This window comes from Giraffa tippelskirchi, chromosome 13 (assembly GCF_054371585.1).
Source record: "Giraffa tippelskirchi isolate mGirTip1 chromosome 13, T2T-mGirTip1v1.2.pri, whole genome shotgun sequence".
NCBI lineage: Eukaryota > Metazoa > Chordata > Mammalia > Artiodactyla > Giraffidae > Giraffa > Giraffa tippelskirchi.
The window spans coordinates 16,058,332-16,070,351 of record NC_137287.1 but is presented as its reverse complement, the minus strand read 5'-3'; the positions used below and the strand labels follow the sequence as shown (position 1 = coordinate 16,070,351).

General features: G+C 59.9%; 3 protein-coding genes across 11 annotated transcripts; 1 reads left to right on the top strand and 2 right to left on the bottom strand.

Annotated features, from left to right (window-relative positions):
* Positions 1–3,379, bottom strand: SLX1A (structure-specific endonuclease subunit SLX1A). 5 transcript variants are annotated; one of them, XR_014072298.1, is made up of 6 exons: positions 2,937–3,379; positions 2,382–2,433; positions 1,882–2,220; positions 485–612; positions 213–372; positions 1–131 (listed from the first exon to the last, which is right to left on the bottom strand). XR_014072298.1 is itself a non-coding variant. In XM_081553209.1 (6 exons), exons 1-6 carry the CDS (start codon positions 3,122–3,124, stop codon positions 102–104), a joined length of 834 nt encoding a protein of 277 aa, XP_081409335.1. In that variant the 5' UTR covers positions 3,125–3,379; the 3' UTR covers positions 1–101. The 5 variants fall into 5 exon arrangements, 4 of the variants coding, with proteins under 4 accessions (XP_081409335.1, XP_081409336.1, XP_081409337.1 ...); XM_081553209.1 differs by having other exon boundaries at positions 213–309; XM_081553210.1 differs by having other exon boundaries at positions 213–309; positions 1,882–2,214.
* BOLA2B (bolA family member 2B) lies at positions 2,223–4,257 on the top strand. 2 transcript variants are annotated; one of them, XM_081553213.1, is made up of 4 exons: positions 2,223–2,451; positions 2,941–3,629; positions 3,719–3,816; positions 4,115–4,257. In XM_081553213.1, the coding sequence occupies exons 2-4, from the start codon at positions 3,567–3,569 to the stop codon at positions 4,212–4,214; spliced, it is 261 nt and encodes an 86-aa protein (XP_081409339.1). In that variant the 5' UTR covers positions 2,223–2,451; positions 2,941–3,566; the 3' UTR covers positions 4,215–4,257. The 2 variants fall into 2 exon arrangements, with proteins under 2 accessions (XP_081409339.1, XP_081409340.1); XM_081553214.1 differs by lacking the exon at positions 2,223–2,451 and having other exon boundaries at positions 2,963–3,629; positions 3,757–3,816.
* Positions 4,258–6,518: 2,261 nt separating this feature from the next.
* CORO1A (coronin 1A) lies at positions 6,519–12,020 on the bottom strand. 4 transcript variants are annotated; one of them, XM_081553195.1, is made up of 11 exons: positions 11,873–12,020; positions 10,127–10,325; positions 8,844–8,966; positions 8,618–8,747; positions 8,347–8,531; positions 8,070–8,189; positions 7,771–7,875; positions 7,512–7,657; positions 7,344–7,401; positions 7,034–7,249; positions 6,519–6,732 (listed from the first exon to the last, which is right to left on the bottom strand). In XM_081553195.1, the coding sequence occupies exons 2-11, from the start codon at positions 10,322–10,324 to the stop codon at positions 6,628–6,630; spliced, it is 1,386 nt and encodes a 461-aa protein (XP_081409321.1). In that variant the 5' UTR covers position 10,325; positions 11,873–12,020; the 3' UTR covers positions 6,519–6,627. The 4 variants fall into 4 exon arrangements, with proteins under 4 accessions (XP_081409321.1, XP_081409320.1, XP_081409323.1 ...); XM_081553194.1 differs by lacking the exon at positions 11,873–12,020 and adding an exon at positions 10,804–11,352; XM_081553197.1 differs by lacking the exon at positions 11,873–12,020 and adding an exon at positions 11,239–11,352.

The following is a 12,020-nucleotide window of genomic DNA, read 5'->3' as shown; positions in this document are numbered from 1 at the left end:
TACCCTGAACTCAGACTTTTTATTGTATTCAAGTAAAAACTGGCCAGAGCCACAGAGGGTGGCAAAGAAAGGGAGTAGGTGGAGGTTGAGGATGCTGAGAATCAGGTCTCGAGCATGTCAGTCCAGTGCTCCTGTGGAGACAAGAGGGTTGGTGAAAGGCTGCCCAGGAGACAGGGTGGGGTAGAGAGGCTGGGGTTCAAGCCACCTCTCACCTCTTCTAATTCCGAGTCCTCCTCATCCTCCTCATCCTCCTCGGTGCCCATCCGGCACAGCCAGATCAGGTCTCCCCACAGAAGTGAGTTCTTACAGCTACCAGGGGGTATGGTTGATAGGAAACAGAGTCAGGATCACAAGCCTCCTCCAGGCCAGGACCTGGGTGCCAAGAGAAGGGCTTGGCTACCCCAGGCTTGGACTTGGACAACTGGGCACCCCCTTCCCGCCTTCCTGGAGTTAAACCAAGCTGGAGCAGGGATGTGGGACTCACCCAGGGCATGCGCCCTCTAGAGGCAGAAGCTGCCCTGGGTCCTCCTGCAGGAATTCCTCTGCCAGGCAGATCACATGGGCCCTTAGGGAGCAGCCAGGGTGCGGGCAACTTAGGGGGCTCTCTTCATCCTGTCAGAGGTGGCAGGCAGGTAAGAGAGAAAACGGGGAGTAATCATGCAGCTAACAATGGTGAAGAGTATCTATGGCCCACACACTGTTCCAAGGGCTTTACATAAACAACCTTATGAGGCATGTGCTACTATTATTTGCATTTATGGAAAAGAATCCACCTGCATTGCAGGAGATCTGGGTTTGGTCTCTGGGTTGGGAAGATCCCCCAGAGGAGGGCATGGCAGCCCACTCCAGTATTCTCACCTGGAGAATCCCCATGGACGGAGGAGCCTGGCGGGCTACAGTCCATAGAGTTGCAAGAGTCAGACACACTGAGCGACTAAACATAGCACATAGATAAAGAAACTGAGGCACCAAGAGGCTAAAATACCGGTCCACAGGGACTAAGCTGACCAGTTTTCTCTGAGTGCTAGCAGTGATTATGTAACAGCATGGCTAGGGCAGCCAGACCTAGAGTTCCTTACAGGTTGACAGATCTCAGACAGGTCACTTAATCCCTGAATGGCAAGAACTCAACTTACACTTACTGAGAGGTCAGTAGAAGCCAAACACACCATCTCAGTTAATTTATTAAATATTTATTGGCCACTTGCTCTGCACCAGGCCCTGTTCTACCGTAGTGAAAAGGAACTAAATGCCCCTGCCGAGTTTAATATGCGAGTGGGGGTGGGAAAGACTGATAATAAGGTAAATAAAATATACAATATGTCAGACAATAACAGGCGTTCAAGGAAGCCAGGGAGATGTACAAGAAAGAGAGGCAATTTTAGATGGAGAGCCAAAGAAGAGCTGACCGGAGGAGAGGTGGCATTTTCTTAAGATAGAGGGTCTAGGGAAGAATCTTCCAGTCCAAGGGGAAGGGCAAAGGCCCTGAGGAGGCCCCTAGCCGCAAGCACTATTCCCACTGTAGAGATGGGAGCAGGACTTCCCTGGTGGTCCAGTAGTTAAGAACCCGCCTGCTAGTGCAGGGGACACAGGTTCGATCCCTCGTCTGGAAAATCCTACATGCCTGGGGAGCCCGACCTTGTGCTCCACAAGAGAAGCCATGGCAGTGAGAAGCCCGGGCGGCAAGTAGAGAGTAGCCCTCGCTCTGAGCAACTAGAGAAAGTCCATTGTCAGAAAAGAAGACTGAGCGCAGACAAAAAGGAAATAAATAAATAAATAAATGGATAGAGATGGGGGTAGAGTGGCCAAAGGGTGTCAGTGGACGGCCCAGTCCCTTGATCCTAAGTCCTCTGAACCCTAGACTGCCCTGACCCATCTTACCTGGAGCGCGCGTGCACACAGGGTGCAGCGGACGTCGACGTCTTGCTCCGATTCGCACCCCGTGTCGTCGGAAGGACCTGCCTGGCTCCTCGGGGCTGGGACCCGGGGCGGCGGAGGCCCGAAGGCCAGTGGCATGTGAGGTGGAGGCGGTGGGCAGAGGTCCTGGCGGAAGTCAGCACGCAGCCAGCGCAGGGTGAGCGGGAGGCGCACCCAGGGCGGCGCGCGCAGCATGTGCGCCAGGACGCGCAGGTGGAAGGCGAAGGTGGCCTCTCCGCGCAGGCGCCGACCCACGTGCGTCAAGCGGCGCGAGGCCTGTGGGTGCTGCCAGGCCCACTCGAACTGCAGGCGAGGGGGTACAGAGCTTCAGGACCAGCCAAAGAAGGGGTCCGCGGGGGGAAGGGAGTCGCCTGGGGAAGGGGGTCGCTCCGGGGAAGGGGGCTTCCCGGGGAGGGCCCTAAGCCTTAGCCCTGGTCCTCCCGCTGCCCCCAACTCCTTTTTACCCTAAAGGCGGCCACTGCAGAGGGGAAGCCGTGTACGATGAGCACCATCTCCCTAGGGAAGAGAAGGAGGGTGCGAGATCCGTGAGCCCCCCGCCCCACCCCGTGTCAAACCGAATCCCCTGGCCTCCCCGAGACTGGGGTCACATCGGCTTCACGCCTAGCCCAAGAGGCCCTGCCCCCTTCGTGGAGGTACAGCCAGCCCCTCGCACCTGCTAACCTCAGGCCCCGCCTCTAGTCACAGGCGCTTAACAGCTCTCCTCAGTTCCTCTCCCTTCCTCTCCCTTTCTCTATTCCAACCCAGTCTTGTTCACCAAACTCCCTGTCCCTGACCAAACCTAGGATCAGTCTCTTTCCCACCCGGTCCTCTGAGACCCAGGCCCACACAGGGCTCCTCCTCCCGGGCGATAGGCCCGCCCCCGTTACTCCCGCCCCGGCCCTGCCCCCTCGCGGGCCCCGCCCACTGCCGCAGGCCTGGCCCCGCCCCTCTCCGCCGGGCTCTCCCCGCCGGCCCCCGCGAGGAGGCCCTCCTCCTGACCGTGACCCGCCTTCTCTTACCAAGGCCCGCGCCCACTGGTCCGCCAGGCCCCGCCTTTTTTGCGGCCCCCGTTGTGCTGCTGCACCCGACGAGCAGGATTAACGGTGAACCCCACGTAGACGCGGCCCCGGTGCCGAGGGTTCAGACAATAGAGCAGGTAGACGCCGAAGAAGCGTCCGGACCTCGCTGCGCCCCCTGCGGGGCCCATCGCCAATTTGGGGGTCGATTGTTGTGGCCTGTGACCCGGGGAGGGCTGGGCTGCCAGGGCCGCAAGATGCTTGTCTCAGAAAAAGCGCTTGGGAGCGATCCCGAGGTGCCCTAGAAGTCACAGCAACGCCAACTCGTGCACCCTCTCCTAGTTGGAGCTAAGGTGTCCAGACCGGCGCACAGAACCCGGGTTGCTGTGCAAGCGGCAGGTACCGATTAGACTCCGCTGGAGCCTCATTCAGACTCTGACAGGAGCGGAAACCAAAGGCAGTCGCAAAACTGGGCTTGGGATAGGGCGGAAGTGCTGGATTTACGGACGTCTTAGTAAGGGCGGAAGTAGATGCTTCAGTGGAAGTGGCGCCAGTAAGGGCGGAAGCAGTGTGGCTGGGATCATAGCTGGGGTTCCATCCCCGGTGGGCTGCCGCCCTCGCTGGGCTGCTACGATGGAACTCAGTGCCGAGTACCTCCGGGAGAAGCTGCAGCGGGACCTGGAAGCGGAGCATGTGGTGAGTTGAGCGGCCTGGGCTCATCCAACGAGGGGAACAGGGCTTCGGGGGGGCGGACTTGGCATCATCCACGCCATTCTGCCCCATAGGAAGTAGAGGACACGACTCCCAACCGTTGCGCGTCCAGCTTCCGAGTCCTCGTGGTGTCGGCCAAGTTCGAGGGGAAACCGCTGCTTCAGAGACACCGGTGAGATTCCGGCAACACCTTCTTCAGCGCGGCCCCAGCTCTGGGACCACATCCCGGGCCGCTTCCCGAAACCTTAACTCTCACTCCCATCCATGCGGCCCCCGCCACACCACCACCCCAGGGATCCCGACTTCGTGGCCCCAGCATCAACTATTGAGACTTAAGCCCTCTACCTCTCTTGTTCCCAGGTCCCGGGGACTACAGCCTGGGGACCCCTCCAGTCTCCCGGCAGACCCTAGCTTGGGGGACTGCGACCCAGGCCCCAGCCTACCCATTTCTAACCCCATCTCTCTCCCAGGCTTGTGAACACTTGCCTAGCAGAAGAGCTCCTGCACATTCACGCTTTTGAGCAGAAAACCCTGACCCCAGAGCAGTGGGCCCGTGAGCAGCAGAAATAAGGGACCCGGACCTGCACACCTATTAAATTATGAATCAGGGCCAGCTTCCGTGTCAGTGTGTTGTGTATGGGAGGTGTGCAGAGGCTGGGTCTAGGGCCTGGCTTCTCCCAGCCCTCCACTCTCCATTGTTTTACTTTGGACAAGTCCTCTCCACACATAGGCCTCTGTGTCCCCACTTATAAAGTGAAACGTCTGTCTTTAAAGCCCCTTCCGGGGTGGGCCTTGGTGGACTCCTTGGGGTACTTCCAATACTCACCCAACTCCCCATTCTTTGACCATTTCTGGGCGTTCTGTTCTGTCCTCTTTCAAAATGCACAGATGAGAAAGTGCTCAAGGTTTCAGGACCCTGGGCAACTTGCAAACCTCTCCTTCCTAGTATATCACCCCAATGTCAAAGCATAATAGAGGATTCTACATGCCCCCTACAAGTCCTCCACAGCCTCAGGGACCTGGTCTCCCAGCAGGGGCTTCCCAGCACCTGGAATGCTGGTGTTTTCTGGCCCCTGGAGAAGGTCTAGTGACCCTTTAGTCCTGGGCTTGATGTGGCCACAGCTGCCCCCGGGGTGAGGTTTTTCTGGAATGGAGAGGTGGGCTGGGCATAGGGGTAGGGTTACAGCAGGAAAATAGGGTCACCAGAGCCACACAATTGGGCTTGGTGATGCCCTGGTGTCAACACGGGTGACAGGGTTGCCTAGGCCTTATACAGACAAGGTCCCCAAGACCCAAGAGGAATAGCAAGTGTCCTAATTGGGGCCAGGGCTCTTTAGGGGAGAGAAATTGTGGGTTTCAACCATCCCACCCACCCTGTTCCTCTGTTTTCAAGGCCAGTTTCTTGGCCCCTAAATTACTGTCACACACCCCCACCCCCCACCTCCCTCTCTTCTGTCAGAGGGAGCTAGGAGTCATGGTGAGTAGGGGCTAACCTTTCTGAGTTCCAGCGATCTTTTCCTGAACTTTTTTTTTTTTCAGTTTCTCTGGGCCAGGAGAACTAGCAACTGCTTGCAAGTCTTCACTGGGAGGGCCCAACATCGCATTGTGTGTGTGTTGGCGGGGTGGGGGTGGGAGGGTTAGGCTCAGGCTCCAGCTCCAGATGGTCTGCTTCTCTCTATGCCACATCCCTGATTGGATCCACCCCCCGTGTTCACAGAGCTGTGGCAGAATCCCTCCCCTTTCTATAGATGAGCAACGGAGGCCTGGAGAGAAGGGACTTGCCCAGGGTCACATGGCTTACATAGAGATTGAGGCCCAAGTGAGCAGACAGGGACATTTGTATGGCAAGCCCAAGGGGAGTAGGGGTTCACATGGGACATTTCTTCCTTGCTGGTCCCTGCACAGGTGAACGAAGCCCTGCTGTGGCCAGGACACCCATCCTCGATAGCCCTGTGTCCCAGCTCAGGGGGTCACTTGCTAAGTGGCCATTGAAAACCTACTTCCAACCCCCCCTCCCCCAACCCCCTCTGCACTGCCTGCCAATACAGGTCCCTCTTATAGAGGCCAGGCCCAGGCAGAAGCCACCGACAAGGCTCAAGCGGCAGCCGCACGGTGCAGGAAAGGCTCTGAACTGGACGGGAAGACTGCGTCATAACTCAGGATCTGCCGTCTCCTGCTCTGCCCCTCAGTTTCCTCACTTGTAAACTAAGGTCGGGCCCACTGTTTTGATTCTAAGCTTCCTCCCTACAAAAGGACCCCTATTTTGACCCCTTGGGCCTACAGCTTACCAGCTGTCGTGTAAGCACTGGTTGTTCCATTTCCCCCACAAGCAGCAGGGTCAGGACAGCTGATGTTGTGGCTGACTAGCAAAGGCAGACTGGGGAGTAAACATGAGAATGGCTGAGGCTCTATCCAGGCTAGAGCCCTGAGCAGCTCAGACATACCAGCTGGAAAACAGAGCAGGCTCCCCACCCTTATCAGCACAGGGTAGCTCCCCCCTGCCACGCAAAGGCCTATTCCTATCTGCAGAGGGTGGGGATTCTCAGCCCCCGGGATCTAATGCCTGATGAACTGGGATGGAGCTGATGTAATAATATTAGAAATAAAGTGCACACTAAATAGAACGCACTTGAATCATGCCTGAACCATCCCCCAGCCCACCCCCACCTCCCTGATCCATGGAAAAATTGTCTTCCATGAAACCAGTCCCTCGTGCCAAAAAGTTCAGGAACCACGGGTCTAGGGTTATATAGAGGCATCGCTCCAGCCCCTGCCAGGGGGTCAGGCTCATCAAGGCTACAGAGAGGGAAGCACAAGGGCAGGTCAGTTCAGCAGACCCAGCATCCCCATGACCAGTCATCAGAGTCTGCGAGGTACCAGAAAATAAAGCCATTTTATTATTATTTTCTTATCTGCCATTGTGGCCTGAGGAGTGGGAGTGGAAGGGAGGGAGGCGATGCCATTGGCCCCAGCTGGTGGTCCTCTACTTGGCCTGGACTGTCTCCTCCAGCCTATCCAAGCGCTTCTGCAGCTCCTGCACCGTGGCCTGAAGCTTCCTCATCTCCTCCTCCAGCCGGGATATGGCATCCTGGGGGACCCCAGGCAACATTAGCCCCAGCCCCTCCTGGGCCACTAGGCCTCCTCCCACGAGCCCCCAGGGCTTGGGCCCCTGTCCCTCATCCAGAGTACTGCAGGCCTATAAGTCTGGAACCTGTTTTCTGAAGCCTCAGGATTATCCACTCCCAGCCACCAAAGGATCCCCAATATTGTGTGTGTGGCCTGCCCCCAAACGCCAGCCTCTTTCCACTGGGTCAGTGACCACATCAGTAGCAGCCCCTGCCCTACCCCACCTTCCTGCCCTGGTTCCCGGGCTCCCATCTGCCTCTCACCGAGCTGGGAGCACCACTGGCCTCAGGTGCTGTTCTCTTGCGCCCAGTGTCCAGGCCCCGGTTGACTCTCAGCTCCCGGCTCTTGGGGGGCATGTAGCCATCCTTGAGGGAGATGAGGAGGGGCCCAGCATCTCGACCGCCCAGCCACTCCTCAGCCGTGAGGGCAGCGTCAGGCCCTGCAGTGGGCGGGTACAGGTCTTCCTGGAACAGGTCCGACTGTGGGGCAAGGCCAGCACTGGTTAAGAGAGTGTTCAGGCCACACCACCACCTGGCTACTCTGAGAGCCTGAGGAGGGACCTGGGGGCATCACCTTTCTAGGCACCGTCATGGCAATGGGTTCACACCTCCGCTCGTGCAGCTTGTAGAATCTGTGAAAATGGGAAGGTGAGCAGTGCCCACAGCGTGGCTGGGACTAAAGGTCAGCGTGGAGTCAGCGCTGCCCAAGGAGCATGCTCAGTTCAGGGGCAGGGGCAGTCACCTGGCAATCTCACACTTGTTCACCTCCAGACCACGTTTAGGCATGTAGCCCATTCCACGCTGGGACTCCTTGGAACTGAACATGGAGAGATAGTGCAGGAACGGGGCCTCAGAGGTGATCTCGAAGTACCGGATAGAGCTGTCCCCCTGCAGGTGGTAGGTGCAAGGGAGGGTCAACACCAGCAGATGCCTCCAGCTGTGGTCCTTTCTAAGTTCCCCTGCCCACCTTGCTCCCCCGACCCCCTGCCCAATGGGGCCACCTTGCCACAGAGGTAGACGATGTTGGTGTCAGGATCGAAGAAGGGCAGCAGGACACCACTGCTTGTGTCCAGTTCCTGCAGGGACAGCGGCTCCTCCAGGTGCTTCTGTAGAGATGGACGGGAGATAACCATGAGCTGGGCCATGTCAGGCCTCCATCACTGGAGGAGTGGGGACCAGGGCTTAGAGACCAACCAGCGGAAACCCCCATCTCATGGTGGGTAAACTGAGGCCCTGCCCTTCCAGCCAGGCACATAGTGGGGCAGGGGGGGACTAAACCTGGTTCCTGCCCGGCACTCACCGTGTCCCACAGTGCCACCTGCCGCTCGCTCATGCGGCTGAAGCCCGTGGTCAGGATCTTTCCATTGGATACAAACACGGCACGCACGGGCCGGGTCCCCTCATGGGGACGGTCTTTCTCCTGGAAGGAAAGGGAGGGGACTGGTCAGGCATCCGCACACACCCTCTTAAGGGCCAGGCCCCAGCTGGGAGCTGGAGAGGGCGGCATCTAAGGGGGCCTCATTGGGGGTGGGGGGATGGGGTTCAAGCTCCCAGGGTCAAAGGTCAAGGCAACTCACAGCTACTATGGTCCCTTTTCGGGGCTCAATGATGCGGACTCGCTTGTCACGGCAGGAGGTACAGATGAGGGCGCCATCTCGGCTCCAGTCCACGCTGTAGATGGTGTCCGGGTGCACGTCCGAGCCCAGCGTCAGCACAGCCGCACCCGTGCCCACGTCCCACACCAGGATCACATTGTCGCAACCTGGCGATGTCCCCAGTGTCAGAAGCCAGGAGCCTCCCACCCTCACTGTCAGGCGACCAGCCCTCCCCGCATCTCCCCCTTGGCACCTGCACTGAGCAGCACGTTCTGGGCCGTGGGATGCCAGGCCACGATGCCCACGCGCTTGGTATGGCCTTCCAGGGTGACAACAGGCTCCCGCAGGGGCAGCGTCAGGCCCCCGTCGGGGATCTCCCACACCTGCAGAGGACGGGCAAGTGAGTGAGTGTTGGGGGTGTCCAACATCAGCTCCAGTGCCTGAGCCCCCTCCTGGCCCCTGGGTCCCCCCACACTCACCATGACAGAGCAGTCCTCGGAGCCACTGGCAATGACGTTATCATTGTGTGGGCACCAGGCAATGTCCAGCACGGGGGCCGTGTGGCCACAGACTACAGGCACATTCTTGTCTACACGGCCAGTCTAGAGGACACAGCAGCGCCTCTGAGGGAGGTGCTCTGGCCCTCCAAACCCAATCCCACCTCCCCACGCCCCTTCAGAGAGGCACAGAGGGGAAAGTTGCGGGGCCCCTGGGAGGCGGAGAGGGGCCTAGGTTGGGAGGGTTTGGGGCTCTGCCCCAGTCTCAGAGCTGTCTGGGCAACTCAGAGGGCTGGCCACAAGTAGCGCAGGATGGACGTGCGGGCTTGGTCCTGCCCTTCTATCAGACCCTGGCCAAGTTCCTTCCATCTCCATCTCAGCTTCTCATCCGTGTCCTGGGGCCTGGTACCCCTACCCCCACCCCCACCCCAGCTTCCCCAAGCGAGGCTTCCATGCCACGACAGGCCAGGGCCCCCGGCGTGAGACGGGCTGAGGGGGTGGTTGTATCGGGGCTGGGGTTCCCCAGGGAAGCGTGTGAATGATGGGGCTGTGGGGACAGGTCCCCCCGAAAGGACAAGGATGGGGAAGTCTGTTATAACGGGTCTGAAATGGCTGCTTCCGGGGACGGCTGCTACAGCAGGGTTTCCTGTTTGAAGAGCAGGCCCAGCTCTTACTCCGACAACCACTTCCTCTTCTCTATGTTTCCATCGGCCCTTTTAAGGTAACAACTGAGGGCCCATCTCCCCTTCCTGTCTCACCCCTCAAGAGCACGGGAGTGTGTGTGGGGGGGTCCACAGACAGCAGGGAGGGCAGGATTTGAGGGAGGCTAGGGTTAGGGGAGGGGAGAGGGTCTCTTACCTCATCTCTGCCTGTGAGCTGGGAGCCACTGAGCTCGCTGGGTTCCCAGGGGCTCAAAGAGGTCCCTCCAAACCCTAAGAGCACTGCTGAGCCTGCCCAGACCCCATCCCAGGCCTTTCTGTGCAGGAGAAAGCCTCAGGCTGAGACTTGGGAGGGCCAACCCCGGGTCTGCAGGACTTGCTATTTGACACTTCCCGTGTCACCCCCAACCCTGAGCTTCACCTCCATCCGAGCACTGCATGTAGGCGCTGGAGGAAGTGTAAGGTTCATGTGGCTCAACCCAGTTTTGCAGAGGACAACACTGCGGCCCGGGATGGCTTGGTGACAGTCACCTCATCGGGACTCCCAGGGGGCCACTAGATGACCTGAGGCCCCCTTAGGAGGAGGACCGCTGTCCAGGGGCTCACCTTGCCCAGGGGCAGCACCAGAAAGGCCCCTCCACCGCTGGCCTCACAGATGAGGGCCACGAATTTGGGGTTGACAGCACAGAAGCCACTATCCCAGGTGTTCTGTGAGACACGCACATCCTCATAGCACTGGTCGGCCTTGGCTGGCTGTCCAAACACGTGGCGGAACTTGCTGGAACGGACCACCTGCCGGCTCATCCTGGTGAAAGAGGGGTGAATGACTTTTCTCCCCTCAGGTCAACTCTGACCTTCCAGTGGCCCCCATCTCTCCCAGGACACCCACCCCTCAGTCTGGTGGCCATGGTCTCAGCTAACTTCCCTGCCGCTCTCCTCTGTCACTGACATCCGGCTACCCTCATACACGCCTTGCCCACCTCTCCTCATCCCTGGCTGACCTGCAAGGCCCACCTTCTCAACCCGTCCCAGGCCTGGCTTCTGTACCCTCGGCCTCCACAGCAGAGCCTGGGGTGAGGGGTAGCACCTAGTGCCAACTTGACCACGGACTGGCTGACAGACACAGGGCCCATCCTCTCTGACAGGCCACCCTCCGGGGCCTCAGGGCAACAGCTTGGAGGGTGCACTCAGCCTCAGCGTCCAGACCTCACACCCTCATACCCACATGAGGAGCCGCCTAAAGGCAGGGGCCCTCCCCGCCTCCAGGCCCAGGCTGGACATACGGAGGGAAGTGGCATGTGGATTTGCCTGGGAGGCACGTCCCCCGTGGCCGGAGGGCTTCCCCGGCAGGTCTCTGGGCACCAGAAGCAGGCAGATGGCTCTCGGGTCCCAGCATCTCCTCCTCCTCACACCTCAGCTTCTCGCCTCCACTTGAGCAGGTGCCCTTCAGCGCCTTCTCCACCCCACTAAAGCCATCCACAGGAAGGGAGCGGCTGGTGCTCACTTCTCGGAGGTCCAGTGAGAATGGTTTTCCCCCACGGCTGGGCGGACAGCGAGCAGAGCCGAGGGACCTGCCTCTGGCTCCCCAGGCTCCAGGCCCCATGCTGGGGCCCCAGAGCATCGCCTTCCAGCTTGGTGTGGGGGCCCCACGGCCTCTCCTCCACCTTCTCCCTCATGCCTAGCCCTTCTCCCTTGGGTTTCCCGCCACCCTCACCCACCCTGGGACTCTGAAGGAGGCTTGTGGGTCCACCTGTCCAGAAAGCAGATGAGGCGCCTGTGAGAGGAGGAGCTGTCTGGGGGCAGGGGACCCGTTCAGGAGGGAAGCCTGGGTCTGGGAACAGGGGAGCCCCAAATTGGAGGCTGGGAGACAGGAAGCCAACGCCCCACCCTGCCTCCTCCCCCACCGCAGGTACCAGGCCCCGGAAACCACGGAAAGGGGAACTTGGCCTTTTCTTGTTTTGCTCTCAACCCCTTCCTGTCTCCAAGCTCAGGGCAGCTACTAGGCTCACCCCACCCTGCCCTCCACTACCACCCCAAAGACTCCCATTCTGGGGAGAGGCCGGCCGGCACATGTCCTGACCCCGGGCTCCCCCACCTCCATCTTGGCTGCGTGGTCCCTCACCCTCGCCCCCTCACGGAGCTCTGGGACACACGGGTGGACCCTCCCACGCGCACCCACACGCTCAGGCGAGTCCCTCCACCCGAGGCGTGGACGGGCCCCGTCCCCACCTCAGAGCCAGCGGCTCTGACAGTCTGTCCACCCCCACGGCCGGCTTCTGCCAAGCTCTCGCCTGCCCCACAGGTGGCCCAGGGCAGCGACGCCGAGCCCCGGTCGCCGGGCTCCAGCCTTACCTGCGGCTGAGAGATGAGCGACCCCCAGACTGAGAAGGGCGAGGAGGAGGAGGAGGAGGAAGGAGCCGGCGGAGCCTGAGACCGTCCGCGGAGGATGCTCTTGTCAAGACAATGAATGAGAAGCGGCGGCGCCCGCCTCCTGAGGGGT